Source organism: Lissotriton vulgaris, chromosome 8 (assembly GCF_964263255.1).
Source record: "Lissotriton vulgaris chromosome 8, aLisVul1.2, whole genome shotgun sequence".
Taxonomy (NCBI): domain Eukaryota; kingdom Metazoa; phylum Chordata; class Amphibia; order Caudata; family Salamandridae; genus Lissotriton; species Lissotriton vulgaris.
Window position 1 is genome coordinate 166,961,652 of NC_141696.1, and position 22,145 is coordinate 166,983,796.

Here is a 22,145-nt window from a genome sequence, read left to right on the forward strand (position 1 = left end):
CCCACTGTTCCCTATTACAGAGGACCACAAAGTTCTATCTCCGCCCTCCATTCCACATATTATTTGTTGCCTGGCCTTGCCCCTCGCTTAAGTTATGTGCACTAGAATAACCAGGAGTAAGGCCTCTAAAGGTGGTCATCCAATTAGTGGTCCAATGGACGACTTCATTACCCGCACTAATTTCGCCATTGACCAGGAAATATCCAAGCTTCAAACTCGGGTATCTCTTGAGTTGGCAGCGGCTAGAAGATTGTCTGAAGTTATTGCTACCTCCAAAAAATCCTCCTTGGGCCCCATAGCTGCGGCGGTTACTCCAGAGCGCCCTCCCATTCCCCATTGTATAATTTCACAGGCTGAGGTTCATCCGACCCCGCTCCAACTTGTCCCTTCTCCACACCACGTCTTACAACCCAACCTAGTGGAAGCGAGTGTACCTGCCACCTCTTGCACTCAGAATGTCACTACTATCCTTCCCCCTCCAGTGGTTTTTAATGCCCCTAGTGCTACCCAACCAAACCGGAAGCCTCGCTCTCGTTCCGCTTATTTACGGAAGAAGGCGAAAATTGCGGTGTCACAACACTTGACACTGACGAAAGGCTCAACACCTACCACCAAAGGTGTCCGGCCTCTTGGGAAGCAGCCCCCAACGGAGGGAGGTGGGGCGGGGACAACCATCGAGCAATCACCCGGTACCACCCTAGAAACTGAAGGTTTACAGATAGATGGTTTGGGCAACAACGATAGGGAATTTATAGATCTGGTATGGGAATCCCTTAAAAAGCTTCTTTCCCCTCTAGATCTCAGACTTTCACGAATCGAAAATAACCTACTTGAGATGGAAAAGAGCATTATTGCTCTGGCCACTCTCGGTTTGAGAAGTCTTGAGAAGCAGGGCCTCCCTGTAGCTGATGCTACTCCTCCAGCTCCCACAGCACAAGTACACCAAAGTCTGCCCACTATACCTACCACTGCACGCCCGGTCCCCAAACCGAGGACTGTGGCGGTGGACCAAATGTCAACTGCCACAATCCCTAAGGCCCCCAAACGGGCTTCCACCCACTTACCTGCTAACACTAAATCTGGTACAACTTCAAAACTCCAGCTTGGCGAGGCGACTATACCGCCTACCCAGGACTTCCAGGTAAAGAATAACTTTAGAGGGGGTTATATTGACCTTCCCCCGGAAGCCAACGACTTTGTAGTTGTGCTGACGGGAGTTCCTCAGATTAGCAGTGGCCAATATGAGAATCATTGGTCCTTGAAAAATAAAATAATGCATTGGCTTAATGTCAACAGACCTATTCCCAATGGCCGCAGAAGTAAAGTTCTGATGGTGCGCAGAACTTCCTGGGTGGGCCCAACTAGGAAAACGAACGCGGGGGATTTTATAGTTGTAACTTTTGATGCTCCACACACGGCTCAGCATATATGTTCGTGGCCCTGCAGTGAAGGGTCCTCTGTCATCCCGAGGCCATTGTCCTTTTTCTATCCCCCACGATCCATGTATAATCAGACGGACAATTGGTCATTAGTCCATCACCAACCAAGGAGAAACCGCTATAACCATCAAGTGGATCCCCTTTCACATTGGAATGGTTTCCCAATCTCAAATAGATTCGGAGGCCTGGAGGAAGTAGATTGACTCCCCAGGCACTCTGGTTCCCACACAGCGGGTAATGTACTATCTTTGCCAGCCCATGGGCGTTCCGATTCCCTTTGTGTAGGCATCGAATCCTTAGTCACTGTCCATCCCTCTGGCTTAGTAAGAACATCATATAGCCCTATTTCTGAGGGGGGGTCGATAGCTAAGAGCAGCGTAGATCTAGCTGAGCTGACTGATTTGGGAGCTTTTAGCCCTCAAGGCAGGGATGACCAGTTGGCACCCTCCCACATCCTACCCAAGGCCCCCATCCAGGCCACACCATCTGTAGGAACCCAGCCTGAGGGAATTATGGTCCCCACAACCTCCTACATAATTTCCCAAGATGAGCCCTTAGAAAGGTTACCCTTAGTGGCTGTGCCTATTTCATCTGCATCTGCTCACTCTTTCAGCCAATCTACCATAGCTGTACCCCCGTTAAAGATTGTAAGCTGGAACGTGGCAGGGCTAAATCGGAACTTTGATAATCCAGAATGGAATGTGTTTTTAGAGCCATTTGACATTTGTATCCTGCAAGAAACCTGGACCCAGGAACCAAAATATAGAGTAGGATTTACCACCAATTTTGTCCCAGCTCTCCAACAAAGGGGTTCAAAGGGTCGCCCGTCTGGAGGCCTTTTAATATGGGTTAGCATTGCTCTGGGCCTAAAAGTGAGCCATAGGTCCACACACTCTCCCGACCTGCAGAGGATCTCAATACATTGCCAGGGGGGAAGGATGTTAGAGGTTTTCAACCTATATCTGAGGGGCGCCAGGAGCGGGACATCAAGCCTACCTCAGACAGGTCTTAGCAACGACCTAGCTGCTTGCAAGATCGACTCCTATATTCTCCTTGCAGGCGACTTTAACTGCTGTTTTGAACCCTTGGCAAAAGAAGATATTTTGGATTCCTTTGAAGAAGACGCAATAAGGGGTATCCCGATCCTGTCCCTTGACCCGATTCCCAAATGGACACAAAGTGCGATAGACATCAATGCACTCTGTTTGGAACACAACCTGAGGCCAGTGAATGGTCGATCAAAATCGGACCTTATGGGTGCTCACACTTATAACAGAACGGGCCACACCTCCAGAATTGATTTTATCATCTTGAATTATAATCTCTGGCCCTTTCACCTAGATATGGAGGTTGTAGCATCTTGCGATAGTGATCATAACCCTCTTTGCCTAACCCTCTCTCCCCTTTGGCAAACTAAGAAGTGCGATAAGCAAGTCCATATCTGGAAGTCATCCCATGAAATTGTTCCGTCCAATTGTGGCAGGCGTTTGAAGTGGGCAAAAGTTAAAGCAGATGAGGCAAGGTTGGCGCAAGCCGGGACCATCTTGTCTGTGGTGGAGCCTCGGCTTGACGCTTTAAGCCCATCCAGTACAAAAGTCTTATCACTTTTCTCAGAGACCATAGTAGCACTGAGCAAACTGTTTATTATTCAATATACTAAGCCCAGGGTGGTTTCCAAAAGTGACTCCAATGCTAGAGACAAATGGTATTCCCCTAAATGTCGTATTGCTAAGGGGGAGCTTATTGCTGCGGTAAAGAGTAGGGACCAAGCCGCTATTAGTTCCGCAAGGAAATCCTACAAAAAAATAGTGGCTGAGGCAAAGGAGGCTCATGATTATCACTTCTGGTGTGATCTAACCGAAGCTAGTAGCATGAAGGATTCCAAAGGGTTCTGGGATCTCCTAAGAGCAAGGAATAAGCCCATTGACCAGCAAATAACCTGTAATATCCCGGGTGACGCTTGGTTTGCCCATTTCTCCAAGCTTTATTCTGCTGCACTGGACTTGTCTCTTCCATGTCCGGGATCCTTGTCCATTACAACAGTTAATCCCCTTGCTATTGACGTCCCTTTCACTAGCCAGGAAGTTGAAAGGGCTATTAGGGGCATTGTCCCCAATAAGGCTCCAGGTCCAGACGGGATCCCAGGTGACCTACTGAAATCCTACCCAGCAGTGTGGAGCAGATTAATCGCTTCACTTCTAAATGAGGCTCTGCTAGGAGGATCTTTTCCTGACTCTTGGAGGGGTGCAGAAGTTGTGCCTATCTTTAAGAAAGGCAGCAGGGACGACCCAGCCAACTATCACCCTATAAGTTTGTTGGATTCAACACAGAAGGTTGCGGGGAAAGTTGTCCTGGGTAGGATCTTGCAGTGGGCCGATGAGGGAAAGATCCTGTCCGATTTCCAGGCAGGCTTTAGAACAGGGACAGGCACCATCGAGCAAACATTCCGCCTTCTGATGATATATTGGAAGGTGGTGGTGCTGGGAGGGGGTACGTTATATCTAGTCTTTATAGACTTGAGAACGGCCTTCGACCTGGTCCCGCGGGCACTACTATGGAATGTCCTTGATGGATTAGGGTTACCCACCTACCTGTTGTTCTTGCTTAAAAAATTCCATGAAGACAATTTCGCCCAGATCAGGTGGGGTGTCCAGGGAGAAAAAACATCTTGCATCCCAGTAGACAGGGGTGTCCGCCAGGGGTGTGTGCTTGCCCCCACTCTGTTTTCTCTCTATGTCAACGGAGTGGTGGAGCATCTGCTGCAACACCCTGCGGATGCACCTACTCTGGCGGGGAGAAAAGTCCCAACGCTCCTGTTTGCGGATGACACCCTCCTGATCTCGAAATCCCCAGCGGGCATTCAGAAATTGCTTTCTAGCTTTAAATTCTTTTGTGACACCAAGGGTTTAGCTATAAATATAAGCAAGACCAAATTCCTTGTCCTTAACCCCCCCAAGAAATCCGTCGCCCCACCCGTTTTAGACTCCATCCCTCTGGAGAGAGTCAAAGAATTTGACTACCTGGGAATACGTTTGTGTGACTCAATGAGTTGGAAGGCACACCACCAGAATCGTTAAGATTCGGTAATTACCGAATCGGTATTTACCGATTCCGTAATTGCCATTCATTCCTATGGGCCTGGAGGCCCATAGGAATGAATGTCAATTACCGAATCAGTAATTACTGATTCAGTAAAATTGGAAAAAAGTCAAGGGTGGCAGGGTGTCACTTTGACACCCTGCTGCACCCCTGATTAGTGCTTGTGTGCACATGTGGCAAATACTGATTCGTTATTTACCGAATCGGTAAAAAAGCCTCCTACATAGGAAAAGTCTATTACCGGTCGGTAACGGCCAAATTCGGCCGTTACCGACAGGTAATAGCCTACCTACATCTGGCCCATAGTTATTTTTTTTTATTGATTAGTTCATATATAACCTGACCAGTGCCAAAGGAATTTAAAGCTTCCTTTGTTTCCCTCATACTTCTAGCAAGCTCTGTAGAGACATCTCTGACTTTAGATTGACATTTATAGTATTTAAGATGCCTTCTCAGTTTCAGTGTATCTGGGGTCTAGAGTGAGAGTCATTAGTTTAGAACTGGGGTGTTAGATGGAGTCATGGTGGAAGTGTAGCTTTGGTGTGTGAGACATTGCCACTCAAGAGTGGCCCATGTGCATGCCGTTCCGATGGTAATGTTCTAAGGGAAGGGATGCATTCATTCTTCCTGACAGTTTCATCTTTCCAAACCTTTCCCACAGCTCTCATGGTTCCCCTATGGTCTCATAAAATAGACCACATTATTAAGCATGTGTTAGAATGGAACAAGGCCAATGCCCCATCTACTTTCTACTTCTCCCTGCTATAGGCAAGACCAGGAGGCGCCCAGAATTCAGACCACACATTTTGAGAAGGACTTCCTGTACATCATTGCAGCTTTGATTGTTATCCAAGGAGGAACGAACTAATCTGCTCAGAAATATATCTCTCACAGGCTGGGCACAACATCTGCCTGAAGCCAAAGCCTAGGGGAGGCCCAGTTCAAGGCTGACCTCACCACATGGAACTCCTAGACAGGAGAGTCACTCCTGCTTAGCTCTTCAAGTAAGGTGGTCCCTGGACATCTTCAGAATAATTAGGAGCACTTGACCCAAGAGAGGACATGAGAAGGTCATCCTCCTCATCCTCAATGAAGAAGAAAGCTGTCTCCATTTACATCCACTTTGGGAAAGAGAAAGGTGTATAGACGTTCAGATGGGACTTTCTTACTATTTTTGTCCATCTAGGGAACGGGGATGGTGTGTTGCTGAGCTGCTCCCCTCTGGGCTTAGAAGCCTACTTTATGCTGCAAGTCAACAAGACAGTGTGATGCCTGGGAAGTACTGTGTTTCATCCCTTCTCTACATTCCACCTTGCCACCTAACAAAAGGTGTAAGGCCCGCAGAAAGTTGTCATCAACTCCCATACATCCAACCTGCATCCAGTACAAGGGCAAGGAATCCTGCATAAAGATGTTTGAATACAACCACAATCACTGTTGATTCTACCTACTCCTCGACTCATCTGCCCCTACCTGGCAGGGCCAGTAACCACGAGATATTCCAGTGAGAAGAGACTTCTGATCCAGCTTGATTTCTCACGAGCACCAAACGCGTAACCTAAAATGATGGGGACCCCATGCAGAATGTGAAAAGGGGCCCTGAGTATCGTGGAGGTGAAATCATGTAAGTGTATTAATAACATATAGTCATCAGCCACAAGGTTATCACATTTGGGCAGTGTTTGTTTTCCAATGACTGGTCACTCGTTACTTCCCAATAATAAAGGAATTGATCAACAATCCAACAAAGGAGTTAATACACTTGAATCAGAGCAAATGCACCTGGCTGAGGAGTCTGTCTTGATGAGGAAGCACGAGGGTCCAAGGAGGAGGTGTCATTGCATCAGTGCATGGATGCAGCCTTAGATTTAGTTCAAAGTCCAGAAGAACAGGTCAATGTTTGTCTTAGTTCAGACAGAGAGACAGGTCTCCTTGCATTCACTCCAACAAATGCTCAGGTGTGTGTGGTCATAAGAGAGATTCGGAAATGTGCAATGAGTAAGGCTCTTCCATGAGGAAATTCCTGTTTTCCGTTTTTACTGATTTTTACAGATAAGTGCAGACACAAAACCATTTATTTTCCTCTCTGTATTTATTTTTAGATGTGGATAAAATCAGAAATTGGGTTGATTTTAAGTGATTCTAAATGCTGTCAATCATTACTGTGAGGCCAAAGGCTGTGTGGATTTACAGACAAGGGGATTAAAAAATAAAGGAATTTTAGTAAAGAGCCTTAAACAGAAGTATATTTGCACAACCTTGATACTAAAATTTGCATATTTTCTTATAAGTGCATATTTTATCATCTGAGTGAGTATATATCATTAAACCTGTCAGACGTTCAGGCACGAGTGTACATTAACTGGTTAAATAAATGCAGAAATATGCTCATTTCAGCGACATTTTTTAACAAAGCCTAAAATATAGATAAATGAAGGTAAAATCAGCAAAAAATAAATATGGATAAATACAGACGGAAATTACAAAAATATAAATACCATAAAACCGGGAGCCCTAATTATAATCAAGTATTGATGTCTAATAATGTATTTCTAAATCAATATTAATTACTAGAGTGATTATTTGTTTCCTGTTCCATAATGTTATTCCAGGTTTCTTCTCTTGGAAGCGGTAATGACCATGTGATGGATGCTGTGTCCCAGTGTGAGCAGTACGCCAAGGAGCAGGGGGCTCAAGAGAGAAACGCCCCTTGGCGCCTTTTTTTCAGGAAGGAGATTTTCACACCATGGCACAACCCGACTGAAGACAATGTTGCCACAAACCTCATTTATCAACAGATAGTGCGTGGTGTGAAGTTTGGAGAGTACAGGTGCGATAGGGTGAGTTATTTTTATTTTCAAAGTTAGCGTTCTCAAGGACTAATATCTATAGTGCTACAAATACAACAACACCGTCATTTGTTAAGGCTAACATAATGGCATCACAGAGACCATAGGAAATCTGTCACATTTGTACAGAAATACACTAATAACACAAAAATTATATTCCTGACATGCAGCAAAATACCTGGGGATTTGCCTCCATCTAGTTGCACGTGGCGTATGTCATCAATTTCACTTGTGTGTTTGCAGTAGATTTGCACCAATTGGATTTTCCATACACCTAAAGTTGGGCTAACATGACTGGGTGGCTGTGGAGCACTTTCAGCACTTGACTGTAACAATTTGCAGCCTGATTCATGTACGGGCCGTTTTGCGTGTCCCTAATAGCGAATCATAGCGATTCGCTATTGAGGACACGCAAAACGGCATTCATGTAGGAATTGCTACTTAAATAGCGATTCCTACATGTTCTTTATTTGCGAGTAGCAATTTGCTACTCGCAAATACTCCCCATTCATTCCTATGGGCCAAGAGGCCCATTGGAATGAATGGGGATTTGCGAGTAGCAATTTGCTACTCGCAACTGAGATAGCGATTTTAAGGGTGACAGGGGTGTCCAAAGGACGCCCTGTAGCACCCCTAAAATGCACTTTTGGACAGGTGTTGCGCACACACATGTCCAAAGGACATGTGTGTGTGCTACATGCAACTTTGAAAAATGCTTTTAAAAGCATTTTTCGGAGTTTTTGCTATTTACCGACAGGTCTGACCTGTCGGTAAATAGCGGCCCCAAAAGTCCAAAATCGCTATTTTGTTGTGTGTCATGAATAGCATTTAAGGAATCTCTATTAGAGATTCCTTAAATGCCATTCCACGCAAATATGCGAATTCTTAAATAGCGATTTTTGCATTTGGTATCATGAATACCAAATGCAAAAATTGCGCTCGCAAAGGGCCAGATTCTGAGAATCTGGCCCTTTGCGAGTGCAATTTAGCTACATGAATCAGGCTGTTGGTTCTTTTAGTCAAAACATAAAAGCCAATTCACAAAATAAAAAAACCTTGATGTATGTAGGTTACTCTAATGCAGGCTGCCAAGTGTTTTAATTATTCACAAATATGTAAGTTCAATATAGAAAATGTTTAATACAGGAATTAAGTATAAATACAAATGTAGCACCCCACAATGCTCTGTTCTTCCTTACTGAGCCCTTACTCACCTGAGGCCTTCAGTAGCCTGTGGCAGAATTCTCACACACTCCTATTCCAAATTGCATCACACACTCAAAGGACATCTGCAAAAAAAAGTACAGGACATAGTACAAAACCACAGAAGCCAGGACATAGCAGTGCATACACCCCCTGATGTTTATTGTAACCCAAGGCATTTTATCCACATGATTCCAACCTCTGGACATAGGGTCAGACGTAGAACTCTGCAGCAGGTCTATTAGTCCACTTAGCCACTAGAACAGGTCCTACACATGTATATATTATGTATGTGCTAATGTATATGTGAAAATGGCCAGTGGTCATTTACCTTGTATGTGTGTTAAGAGTATGCAGAACTGCAAAATTGCATAGTCTACAGCTCAACAACACAGCATATTTTTTAAACTTTGCAAATTTAGCAAAGGCTAAGGAAGTGGGGCCAACTGCTGAGCTAGACTAGAACGTCTGCCCCTAAAGAGTGGGACTTCAGAGGTGCGCACCTTTGCTCCACTCATGACTAAGGTCAGTAATGAATAGTAGCAGGTTAACTGCCCCCACTAGAAGTCAGTGGTGTCCTGTTACCAAATAATTCCAGGCAGACAGATGTCCCACACATCCTGGGCACAATATCTGCCTACAAGAAACCATCACCTGCAGAGGCTGTGACAGGCTCAGCTTCACCTCAGTAAAGATTTCCAATGTAACCAGACTCCACAGAAAAAGTCTAAACCTTTGTATTCCCTTAATACTTATAATTATTTTCCTATCCATACAAACGTTTGGCTTCCATGGGACATGGTATACATGCATATGGCTAGCAAAAAACTGATATTTTTGTGTTATGCAATTATTTCTTTACTATGAAAATGTTCTAGAATTCGCTCCATGTACTACATATGCCTTGTGTAAAAGGGATATATTTGTCTAGCTACATTCAGATTTTGCACTTCTAACACCTGGACTGTTTAGGGTTTAAGTTAAACGTGCCGGAAATTAAGGGGAATACATTGCAAGTGTTTGTAAAAAACTATGTGGGAGGGGGTTCACCTTTTTTCATTGCATTTAACTAAGGAGTCATCTTACACTCCCTATGAATCTCTACTCTGCCTATCTACCTTTCAAATTACAGGCAAACTCGGACCTATGTGTACATGATTTGCATGCACCATGGCCGTGTCGTGTATTCATAATCTTACTTACAAATTCACATTGGGATTATCAAACATTGGGTATACGCAATTGTCTCCCTTCCATTAAACCATGTGGAACTAACTATAAATATTCTTATCTCATCTATTTGGTTATGTAAGTTCCTAACAGGAACTCTAAGGGTTATCTACATTACCAAAGTACAGTAACCAACAGTCAAACGGAGAAAAATAACTCTTTTTCTCTTGCTCTCAACACTTTGAGAGTCTCCTCTTTGTGCAATTCTTTGTCCTGAGTTATTTGTTGTATCTGTTTTCAGGCCTGCCCCTTAACCCTTCAGCAGGTCCATGGTCCCAGTTTCAGTGGAAGAAGGCTCCACTTTTGCCCAGCTGGAAGGCCTTGCCCAGCAGAGCACCTGTCTTACTTCCTCAGATCAGAAAGCACAGTCTTTTTCATCAGATGTGGATCTCACATAAGTCACACCTTCGGCCATGTCTTGAACTTCATCTGTCTCGGGTTGCCCTGGGGCCATCTACTTCCGGCACACCATCCCCAATGCACTAGGGTATCATATGTCAGCCGTGTGAGGGTACTGTACACAACTACAGGAAATAGTCCTGCCAAAAACACTGTGGATAGTGCATTAGTCACTACTCTTGGTTGTTGTTTCACCTTGAACTTCATCAGAGGGAATATGTCATTTTATATTCTTTCATCAAAAGTTTTAGGTTTATTTTATGATAAGTTGCCTGAGTGCCCATTTTGGTTGGCTGACTACTACATCCTTACTGGCTGTAGGATGTTCTGGTACTTCTATGTAAGTAAGAGTGTTTGTAATTTTTTGCGCTAAGAAAACGACATTGTTCCACTCAGCTCAATGTTTCTTTCTCGCCCTAGGAAGAAGATTTGGCAGAGCTGGCCTCCCAGCAGTACTATGTGGACTATGGGTCAGAGATGGTGCTGGAACGGCTGCTGAACTTAATCCCTTCTTACATCCCAGACCGAGAAATCACTGCCTCGAAAAATGTGGAAAAATGGGCTCAGCTAATAATAGCTGCTCATAAAAAGGTAAGAGTGTGCATGGCTGCTTGATGACGTACATTTTGGGTTAAGTAGGAGTACATCGCTTGGTAGGAGCCAGCGAGTCAGTGCTTAATTTGAAAACAAATTAAGTTCCAGGATCCTTCTCGGAAGGCCACTGCAGCCTGTAGCACCCATACCCTGCTAGCGCTGCCAATAGCAGTACCAACATAATACCTAACCATCGCACTCCTTCAAGGGTGACAATTCAGCCTATTTCAGGCCACACAAAGCTATCAGATTTGGCGCGAGAGGCTGGTGTTATTCATTTTCATAGTATATGATGAGTGTCGTGTTCATCTCAAAATTAAAAAGACAGCGCCACCATGTGGTGGGCCGTTGCTAGAGCTAGTGCTGACAATTAAGTGCTGGTGCTGAGCACCGTAAACCACCGGCTCAAATTAAGCACTGGTAGGAGCAGCTTGTAATTGAAAAGATATGTTCCCTTGAGAAAGATAAAAACCTGGATGTGCTGATTTAGCTGCAATAAGAAGGAGCGTATCACCCCTTTTCTGGTAGTATGTAAACATATGTAATACAGGATCACAGGCACCAAAAAACGCTGGGCCAGAGGCAAGGAGCTCCGGTTCCTCTCCTCCTGCAACAGCCCGAACATAACTAACCTCATAGCAAGTACTGTAGCACCCCTAATACAAAACTTTTGATCTGCCTTATCAGCAGTAGAAAGACATAGTACTGTGATTCTAAAGAGAAAATAGCTAAGGAAACTGCTTGCATTACTATATATTTTTAAACTATTACACTAAATGATCTGATTTTTCTAAAAGTATTGAATTGAATTGTCGAAGTTAAAAGAATAGTTTTTAAGCCAACCTGTATAGTGGATCACAAGCCTAAGAGTAAGACAATCCATACCTTAAACATTATTGTGAGGGGGAAACACACCAGAGGAAATATAATTTTGCCAGAAATGTTTCAGTTATTTATTTATATATAAATCTTTATCACACAGCAGTGAAATTGAAATCCATGTGAGCCAGCTGCTTAGACCTAATGGTTTCCAAACATTTTCTGCAACCTGCTTTCTCAGTTACGCCAGACACAAGTTGTCCCATTATAGTACTATTGTAAGAGGAGGTTGGGCCAGAACCTTTGCCCGACTTCATGGGTGATGTGGTGTTTATTGTTTTAACATTGGGGTAAAAGGGATCAGGGGTCAGCAAACTAAATGCCTGCTAGAAAGACTTACCACTTAACTAGAGTATTTTTGTGATTACATTGTCCAGTGCACACTGGTGTGTTTTGTTGCAGCGATTTGTAGGTTATTTACATGAATGGAATTAGTGAGTTTGATGATCAATTTACCCTTTGTGCTGTCCCAGTAGAGATTGTAATCCATTAGAAATATCCAGACATAGGGCACTTTGATGTGGTAGTCAAGAAATCAGTATATGGAATGATGACAAATTGTGTGTGTAGCTTGTTTCCTTCCCAGTATAAGAATTGGCTTGGTAGTTTGGTCTGTTCCCATGATGCACTGGGCCAGGGTCAGACTAATTTATAGCCAAGTTCTGAGCTGGGATGGTGCAGTGAGCTAAAAAATGGTGATGGATCAAGCCTTGATCTTTGGACTGGGTAAGAGTGGTCTGCTTAATTCAGACACTCTGTTCATCACCACCCCCTTTTCTGAATCATTTTTGTCCACCATAAGCGTGGAAGGGTATACTCAGATGTGAGTCCCTAGCTCATTGCACCATCAGGATTCAAGCAAGCCGGGCCGAAGACGGCTGAAATGCCAGAAACCGGTCCCCGGTAGCTTGTTTCCTTCCCAGTATAAGAATTGGCTTGGTAGTTTGGTCTGCCCTGTTCCCATGATGCACTGGGCCAGGGTCAGACTAATTTGCATATAGCCAAGTTCTGAGCTGGGATGGTGCAGTGAGCTAAAAAACGGTGATGGATCAAGCCTTGATCTTTGGACTGGGTAAGAGTGGTCTGCTTAATTCAGACACTCTGTTCATCACCACCCCCTTTTCTGAATCATTTTTGTCCACCATAAGCGTGGAAGGGTATACTCAGATGTGAGTCCCTAGCTCATTGCACCATCAGGATTCAAGCAAGCCCGGCCGAAGACGGCTGAAATGCCAGAAACCGGTCCCCGGTAGCTTGTTTCCTTCCCAGTATAAGAATTGGCTTGGTAGTTTGGTCTGCCCTGTTCCCATGATGCACTGGGCCAGGGTCAGACTAATTTGCATATAGCCAAGTTCTGAGCTGGGATGGTGCAGTGAGCGAAAAAACGGTGATGGATCAAGCCTTGATCTTTGGACTGGGTAAGAGTGGTCTGCTTAATTCAGACACTCTGTTCATCACCACCCCCTTTTCTGAATCATTTTTGTCCACCATAAGCGTGGAAGGGTATACTCAGATGTGAGTCCCTAGCTCATTGCACCATCAGGATTCAAGCAAGCCGGGCCGAAGACGGCTGAAATGCCAGAAACCAGTCCCCGGTAGCTTGTTTCCTTCCCAGTATAAGAATTGGCTTGGTAGTTTGGTCTGCCCTGTTCCCATGATGCACTGGGCCAGGGTCAGACTAATTTGCATATAGCTAAGTTCTGAGCTGGGATGGTGCAGTGAGCTAAAAAACAGTGATGGATCAAGCCTTGATCTTTGGACTGGGTAAGAGTGGTCTGCTTAATTCAGACACTCTGTTCATCACCACCCCCTTTTCTGAATCATTTTTGTCCACCATAAGCGTGGAAGGGTATACTCAGATGTGAGTCCCTAGCTCATTGCACCATCAGGATTCAAGCAAGCCGGGCCGAAGACGGCTGAAATGCCAGAAACCGGTCCCCGGTAGCTTGTTTCCTTCCCAGTATAAGAATTGGCTTGGTAGTTTGGTCTGCCCTGTTCCCATGATGCACTGGGCCAGGGTCAGACTAATTTGCATATAGCCAAGTTCTGAGCTGGGATGGTGCAGTGAGCTAAAAAACGGTGATGGATCAAGCCTTGATCTTTGGACTGGGTAAGAGTGGTCTGCTTAATTCAGACACTCTGTTCATCACCACCCCCTTTTCTGAATCATTTTTGTCCACCATAAGCGTGGAAGGGTATACTCAGATGTGAGTCCCTAGCTCATTGCACCATCAGGATTCAAGCAAGCCGGGCCGAAGACGGCTGAAATGCCAGAAACCAGTCCCCGGTAGCTTGTTTCCTTCCCAGTATAAGAATTGGCTTGGGAGTTTGGTCTGCCCTGTTCCCATGATGCACTGGGCCAGGGTCAGACTAATTTGCATATAGCCAAGTTCTGAGCTGGGATGGTGCAGTGAGCTAAAAAACGGTGATGGATCAAGCCTTGATCTTTGGACTGGGTAAGAGTGGTCTGCTTAATTCAGACACTCTGTTCATCACCACCCCCTTTTCTGAATCATTTTTGTCCACCATAAGCGTGGAAGGGTATACTCAGATGTGAGTCCCTAGCTCATTGCACCATCAGGATTCAAGCAAGCCGGGCCGAAGACGGCTGAAATGCCAGAAACCGGTCCCCGGTAGCTTGTTTCCTTCCCAGTATAAGAATTGGCTTGGTAGTTTGGTCTGCCCTTTTCCCATGATGCACTGGGCCAGGGTCAGACTAATTTGCATATAGCCAAGTTCTGAGCTGGGATGGTGCAGTGGGCTAAAAAACGGTGATGGATCAAGCCTTGATCTTTGGACTGGGTAAGAGTGGTCTGCTTAATTCAGACACTCTGTTCATCACCACCCCCTTTTCTGAATCATTTTTGTCCACCATAAGCGTGGAAGGGTATACTCAGATGTGAGTCCCTAGTAAGCATGGGCGGAAAATCCGTTTCGCTCGCGGATTTTGCGGATTTTCGGGAAATTCGCAATCCGCGAGATTCGCGAATCTCCCGCAAAATCCGCAAATCCGCGAGCAGCGGATTTTGCTCGCACTGCTCGCACTGTTCGCGTGAGTTCGCGGCTTCCCAGTACAACTTCGCGCCCCGCGAATAAGTGCTAAATTGCAGAAATACGATCTTAGCAAAACTGAAACTACTTACCAGGTTCAAAAGTTCAGGCTCATCATTAGTAGCCATTTCCTGTAGTGCTTCCTGAGGGGCCCCTCCAGAGTTCAGTTGCCAGTTGCAACTATTATGTGACCCTGCTCTGAACCTCAGAATAGTTACACATATGCCACAAAGGTCCTGAATTACAGCTAAGGGAGACAAGCAGGAGCCAGGCTGGAAGTTAAAATCCATTAATCAGCCCCTAATTCATTATTGTCAGTTGGGGCAGGGCAGGTGTTGTAACTAATTTTGCAACAATGAAAGCACTTAGCAAGTGCAAAAGATCACTAATCAGGGCGCACTAAGGAAGCAGGTGCCAGCTAAAAAAATATTCTGTGACACATTAATCAGCCCCAAATTAATTCAGGTCACTTGAGGCAGGGAAGGTGTGCTTTGCTTTGCCGAAAATAATGTACACTGGACAACCAGAGGGTGTGGTGATGAAACAGAGGGTGGCATGGGTGGGCCAGAGGGTGGCATGAGTAGTCAGAGAGTGGCAGTGGTGACAGAGAGTGGCAGTGATGAAGAAGAGTGTCCCAAACAGGCTGGACACGTAGAAACAACAAGTTCGCAAAACTTGCGACCCGACAGGTAAGTTCGCAAATTGCGAAATTGTAAAAACCCTCGCGAACTGGCAGAAACACGGGCGAACACAAAAAAAAAAATTTCGCGGGAATTCGCGGATTTTGCAGATTGCGAGTTCGCAAATCCGCAAAATTCGCGAACGCGAGATTCGCAAAATTCGCCCATGCTTAGTCCCTAGCTCATTGCACCATCAGGATTCAAGCAAGCCGGGCCGAAGACGGCTGAAATGCCAGAAACCGGTCCCCGGTAGCTTGTTTCCTTCCCAGTATAAGAATTGGCTTGGTAGTTTGGTCTGCCCTGTTCCCATGATGCACTGGGCCAGGGTCAGACTAATTTGTATATATCCAAGTTCTGAGCTAGGATGGTGCAGTGAGCTAAAAAACGGTGATGGATCAAGCCTTGATCTTTGGACTGGGTAAGAGTGGTCTGCTTAATTCAGACACTCTGTTCATCACCACCCCCTTTTCTGAATCATTTTTGCCCACCATAAGCGTGGAAGGGTATACTCAGATGTGAGTCCCTAGCTCATTGCACCATCAGGATTCAAGCAGGCCGGGCCGAAGACGGCTGAAATGCCAGAAACCGGTCCCCGGTAGCTTGTTTCCTTCCCAGTATAAGAATTGGCTTGGTAGTTTGGTCTGCCCTGTTCCCATGATGCACTGGGCCAGGGTCAGACTAATTTGCATATAGCCAAGTTCTGAGCTGGGATGGTGCAGTGAGCTAAAAAACGGTGATGAATCAAGCCTTGATATTTGGACTGGGTAAGAGTGGTCTGCTTAATTCAGACACTCTGTTCATCACCACCCCCTTTTCTGAATCATTTTTGTCCACCATAAGCGTGGAAGGGTATACTCAGATGTGAGTCCCTAGCTCATTGCACCATCAGGATTCAAGCAAGCCGGGCCGAAGACGGCTGAAATGCCAGAAACCGGTCCCCGGTAGCTTGTTTCCTTCCCAGTATAAGAATTGGCTTGGTAGTTTGGTCTGCCCTGTTCCCATGATGCACTGGGCCAGGGTCAGACTAATTTGCATATAGCCAAGTTCTGAGCTGGGATGGTGCAGTGAGCTAAAAAACGGTGATGGATCAAGCCTTGATCTTTGGACTGGGTAAGAGTGGTCTGCTTAATTCAGACACTCTGTTCATCACCACCCCCTTTTCTGAATCATTTTTGTCCACCATAAGCGTGGAAGGGTATACTCAGATGTGAGTCCCTAGCTCATTGCACCATCAGGATTCAAGCAAGCCGGGCCGAAGACGGCGGAAATGCCAGAAACCGGTCCCCGGTAGCTTGTTTCCTTCCCAGTATAAGAATCGGCTTGGTAGTTTGGTCTGCCCTGTTCCCATGATGCACTGGGCCAGGGTCAGACTAATTTGCATATAGCCAAGTTCTGAGCTGGGATGGTGCAGTGAGCTAAAAAACAGTGATGGATCAAGCCTTGATCTTTGGACTGGGTAAGAGTGGTCTGCTTAATTCAGACACTCTGTTCATCACCACCTCCTTTACTGAATCATTTTTGTCCACCATAAGCGTGGAAGGGTATACTCAGATGTGAGTCCCTAGCTCATTGCACCATCAGGATTCAAGCAAGCTGGGCCGAAGACGGCTGAAATGCCAGAAACCGGTCCCCGGTAGCTTGTTTCCTTCCCAGTATAAGAATTGGCTTGGTAGTTTGGTCTGCCCTGTTCCCATGATGCACTGGGCCAGGGTCAGACTAATTTGCATATAGCCAAGTTCTGAGCTGGGATGGTGCAGTGAGCTAAAAAACGGTGATGGATCAAGCCTTGATCTTTGGACTGGGTAAGAGTGGTCTGCTTAATTCAGACACTCTGTTCATCACCACCTCCTTTTCTGAATCATTTTTGTCCACCATAAGCGTGGAAGGGTATACTCAGATGTGAGTCCCTAGCTCATTGCACCATCAGGATTCAAGCAAGCCGGGCCGAAGACGGCTGAAATGCCAGAAACCGGTCCCCGGTAGCTTGTTTCCTTCCCAGTATAAGAATTGGCTTGGTAGTTTGGTCTGCCCTGTTCCCATGATGCACTGGGCCAGGGTCAGACTAATTTGCATATAGCTAAGTTCTGAGCTGGGATGGTGCAGTGAGCTAAAAAACGGTGATGGATCAAGCCTTGATCTTTGGACTGGGTAAGAGTGGTCTGCTTAATTCAGACACTCTGTTCATCACCACCTCCTTTTCTGAATCATTTTTGTCCACCTAAGCGTGGAAGGGTATACTCAGATGTGAGTCCCTAGCTCATTGCACCATCAGGATTCAAGCAAGCCGGGCCGAAGACGGCTGAAATGCCAGAAACCGGTCCCCGGTAGCTTGTTTCCTTCCCAGTATAAGAATTGGCTTGGTAGTTTGGTCTGCCCTGTTCCCATGATGCACTGGGCCAGGGTCAGACTAATTTGCATATAGCCAAGTTCTGAGCTGGGATGGTGCAGTGAGCTAAAAAACGGTGATGGATCAAGCCTTGATCTTTGGACTGGGTAAGAGTGGTCTGCTTAATTCAGACACTCTGTTCATCACCACCCCCTTTTCTGAATCATGCTGTTGGTGGCAGGTCATAGATTATGACGGGAGTTACTTTAAATGTGAGTCGATAAGGCTCGAGGGAGTGTGCTAGTGAGTGTTTGTTCAATATCAGTGTCTCCTTTTCCCTGTTTGGGAAGTCATAGTATGTAGTAATATTGGTAAAGTATTAACCGCCTGATTCATGAAGCGAAATAGCGCCCGCAATGGCTGCGAAAACGCAATTGCGGGTGCAAAACACGGAATCGGCATTCAAGTACGAAATAGCGAAATCGCTAAAAAATAATAGCTATTGGAATAGCGATTACGCTGTAATAGTCGCAGACTCCGGGAAGTCGAGCATTAGCGACACGGAAATAGCGACCAACCACGGAATCTGCGAAATGATTAGCGAAACGCAATATTGTCTCAATCGGCATTCATGAAAGAAATACATTAGCGAAAAAGCGCTAAATCGCACGTTTGCGCGGCGCAATTTAAGGACAACTCAAAGCAGGTGGTAACCATAAAAGCCATGATGAAGCTAAATTTGAAAAACTGTTAGCCAATCACCAACAGGTCCAGGCCTGACCAATCACACATAAGGACATTCAGCAGCAGCATTAGGCGTTCCACAATGCCTGGGATGTATATGGTGGTGAGGCGGCGAAGGCTACAGCGAGCAGCACGGAGGAGACGCATGAGGCAGGCAAGGATTTACCGGCAGCGGGTCACCTTGCTGGGCCAAACCAGAGAACAGATTTATGCAAAATACAGGCTGAATGGGGAAATGATCACCTGGCTGATACAAGAACTCGACCCCATCATGCAGCACAACACAAGGCGAAACAATTCTGTGCCCACACATGTGCAGGTATTGTGCAGCCTGCACCTCCTGGCCTCCGGCAGTTTCCAGGGCATAGTAGCCGCTGCTGGGGGGATATCCCAGCCCACCATGTCACGCTGCCTCCACACTTTTGTTGACGCCATGCTCAGCCAGCTCCACCGGCACATCACATTTCCCACGAGCCAACAGGAATTGGACCTCACTAAACTACAATTTTATAATGTTGCCCATTTTCCCCATGTCCTCGGCTGCATAGACTGTACCCACGTCGCCATCTGCCCACCAGCTGGCACGGAGTATATGTACCGCAACAGGAAGTCCTACCACTCCCTCAACATACAGATGGTCTGCAATGCCAAGACCATCATCACTGACATTGTGGCCCAGTACCCAGGGAGTACCCATGACTCCTTTATCTTCAGGCACAGCGGTCTCCACACACGACTGATCAGGGGAGAGTATGGGGAAGGACACCTACTTGGTAAGTACACTTTGTCGACAATGTCACATTGCTATGAAGTAACTGCGCTGCACAGGCAATCAACATCTGCTCCTCTCATTCAGGTGACAGTGGCTACGCCCTACGGGAATACCTCCTGACCCCTTACCTCAACCCTGCCACACCTCAGCAACGGCGCTACAATGTTGCGCACATCCGGACAAGGAACTGTATTGAAAGGACATTTGGCCTGCTCAAGAGCAGGTTCCGTATACTGCACAAGACAGGTGGGGCCATGTATTACAGTCCTGCAGCGTGCTGCCGCATTGTGGCTGTCTGTGCAATGCTTCATAACATTGCAACCAAGCGCCGGATACCAGTTGACATCTCAGGCAGTGAATCTGAGGGGGACGACCGGCCACCAGCACATGCGCACCATGCACGCGGGGAGAACGCAGCTGAAGGCCACAGACGTCGCAACCACATCACAGCTAACAATTTCTAGCCCACCCCCTTCCCCCACCCCACATATCACAATTGCATGCAAAATGTAATGATTACACAAGGCGAATGTGTGCAGCAAAATAAATGTATTTGTTTGAATCACAAGATAAAAGGGTCATGGTAACAACTATTTTCAAAATCCAGTATTCCAGCATACTGCATGTAAAGGTTCATGGCAGGCTTAGCTTCAGCCTGCGCCTGTGTCCCTGACACAATGTCATTGGTGCCTCCGGCGCACATTTCCCAGGCGCCTGTGAGGCTCTTCCTCATCCTGGGCAGCTGGACCAGGCGTAGCCCTGCGCCTAGGTGGGGGGGCCTGCGTGGCAGAGTTGCTGCTCACGCTGGAGGCAGCCTCACTCGCATCATCTCCCCCTACGATGGCCGGTAGCACAGGTGTAAGCAGTGGGATCACGGCGGTGGTCAAGTGCTCCAGCACCCGGGTAATCTCCTCGCAGCACTGGACCAGTTGGTGCTGCTGGGTCAGAGAGCGCCGCGACAGCTGGGTGGTGGCATTTGCTGCCACATAATTTGAGCGACTATAGGTCGACAGCTGGCTCAACAGCTGGTGGTGGCGCCTGCGTGCAACACTGCGCTGCTTCACCAGCGCTGCAGTATTGGCCTCCATTGCCGCCGTCATGCGCTCCATGGCCGCCGTCATGCGGTCCACCCGCTCGCCGACTCCCGCCACATTGCGGCCAATCTTATGCAGCTGGAGCTGGATGGCTCCTTGCTGCTGCGACTGGCGCTGGTGTAAACGGAGCATTTGCCGCTCCACGCTCATGCAGGCATGGAGATGCCCATTGCCCCTCCTGCTGTTCGGCCGCTGTTAGCGGATGTGGCTGGCCCAGATCGTGTTGGACGAGCTGCAGGTGGTGTAGCAGCTGGTGTTGCAGGTGCGGCAGGCACTGGAGGCACATTGGTGGGGGGCCTGGCCTTGGCAGCTGGTGGGCCTGCAGATGTTGCAGCAGGTAAGGTGCGGGGCCTGGCCTTGGCAGCCGGTGGGCCTGCAGATGTTGCAGCAGGTAAGGTGGGGGGCCTGGCCTTGGCAGCCGGTGGGCCTGCAGATGTTGCAGCAGGTAAGGTGGGGGGCCTGGCCTTGGCAGCCGGTGGGCCTGCAGATGTTGCAGCAGGTAAGGTGGGGGGCCTGGCTGCTGGTGTTGGCGCAGCGGCAGGGGCTGGTGGCTGGGTAGCGGGTAGGGATTCCTCCTCCTGGGCCTCCTCGTCGATCAGCAGCCTCTCGCTGTAACTGCTATCATCCGCACCTGTGAGGGTAAGTGGATACTCATTAGGTGCATGTGACTGTCAGACGTGCAGATGTTACATGCATGCTGGGTGACATTCCCTGGATGGCTGTGGATTTGCGCACTTAGGAACCTTTCTGGCCGCATTGTGGTACTACTACATTGTGGACATACTACGTCTCCCACAATGCCTCAGGGCATTTCCTGATGCACAACATAGGCATGATTAAGGGCCAATGAGTGAGCCTATTTGGTCAGGGACGGTCATAGGGGACAGGGTCGCAGTCGCATGCCACTTACCTTGGGTCTCTTGGGTGGGGCGGGAGGAGTCCAGAGTGGTCACGCCAACACACGCCTCCCTCTCCAAGGTGTCCTCTACCTGGTCCTCCAGGGGGGTGTTGGGCGGGACAGTCGGTCCACCACCTCCAGTGCCTGATGCCTCACCAAGGCGCTCCGCCACCCTCTCCTTGGCACGCCCTCGGAGGTCGTACCAGCGCTTTTTCAGCTCCCCCAACGACCTGTCCGCAACGCCCACAGAGTTGACGCTGGAGGCAATCCCCACCCAGATCCTCCGCTTCTCCTGTTCTGGGACCCTCTTGGAGTTGGCACCAAAGAGCTGGTCGTGTTTGGCCACCACCCCCTCTATAAGGTTCTCCAGCTCCTGCTCGGAGAACTTTAGTTTGCGCTTGCGGCCAGCGCTGTTGCTGGGGCCAGGCAGAGGTTCGTCGGACATGGCGGTCGCTATTTCGCCCGGGTCGGGAGTCGCTAACGGAGGTTTAGCGGCAGCTTTCTGTCGTGTACACTCGAATGATAGCGTCACTGTGGTGTTTGGGGGTGGGATTTGGCTGCTTCCTGGTTGTGATGTCATCACGGTGCTCGGAATGCGTCTTCCCGTTTTCCAGATCCCGCGAGAATGCGACTCGCAATCCCGATCGCACGGGATTGCGAGTCGCAATCCCGTGCGATCGGGATTGCGAGTCGCAATCCCGATCGCTGGTGGCCGGAAATAGCGATTATTCTGCGTTTTTTGTAGGTCGCTAACGGCTTTAGCGCCCGCGTGCGAGTCGCTATTTTTTCCCCGAAAAGTACATGAATGCCGTTTTGCGTTTCCTCAATAGCGAGTCGCTATTATTCGCTATTAGGGACACGCAAAACGGCATGTACATGAATCAGGCT

General features: G+C 47.4%; 1 protein-coding gene across 1 annotated transcript in view; it reads left to right on the forward strand.

Moving 5' to 3' along the window:
* Positions 1–22,145, forward strand: part of MYO7A (myosin VIIA) — a 778,803-nt gene that overhangs the window by 600,501 nt on the left and 156,157 nt on the right. The window contains exons 32-33 of the mRNA XM_086933887.1: positions 7,151–7,378; positions 10,640–10,810. Of these exons, the coding sequence (XP_086790013.1) occupies positions 7,151–7,378; positions 10,640–10,810 (399 nt within the window). The remainder of the gene's footprint in view (positions 1–7,150; positions 7,379–10,639; positions 10,811–22,145) is intronic.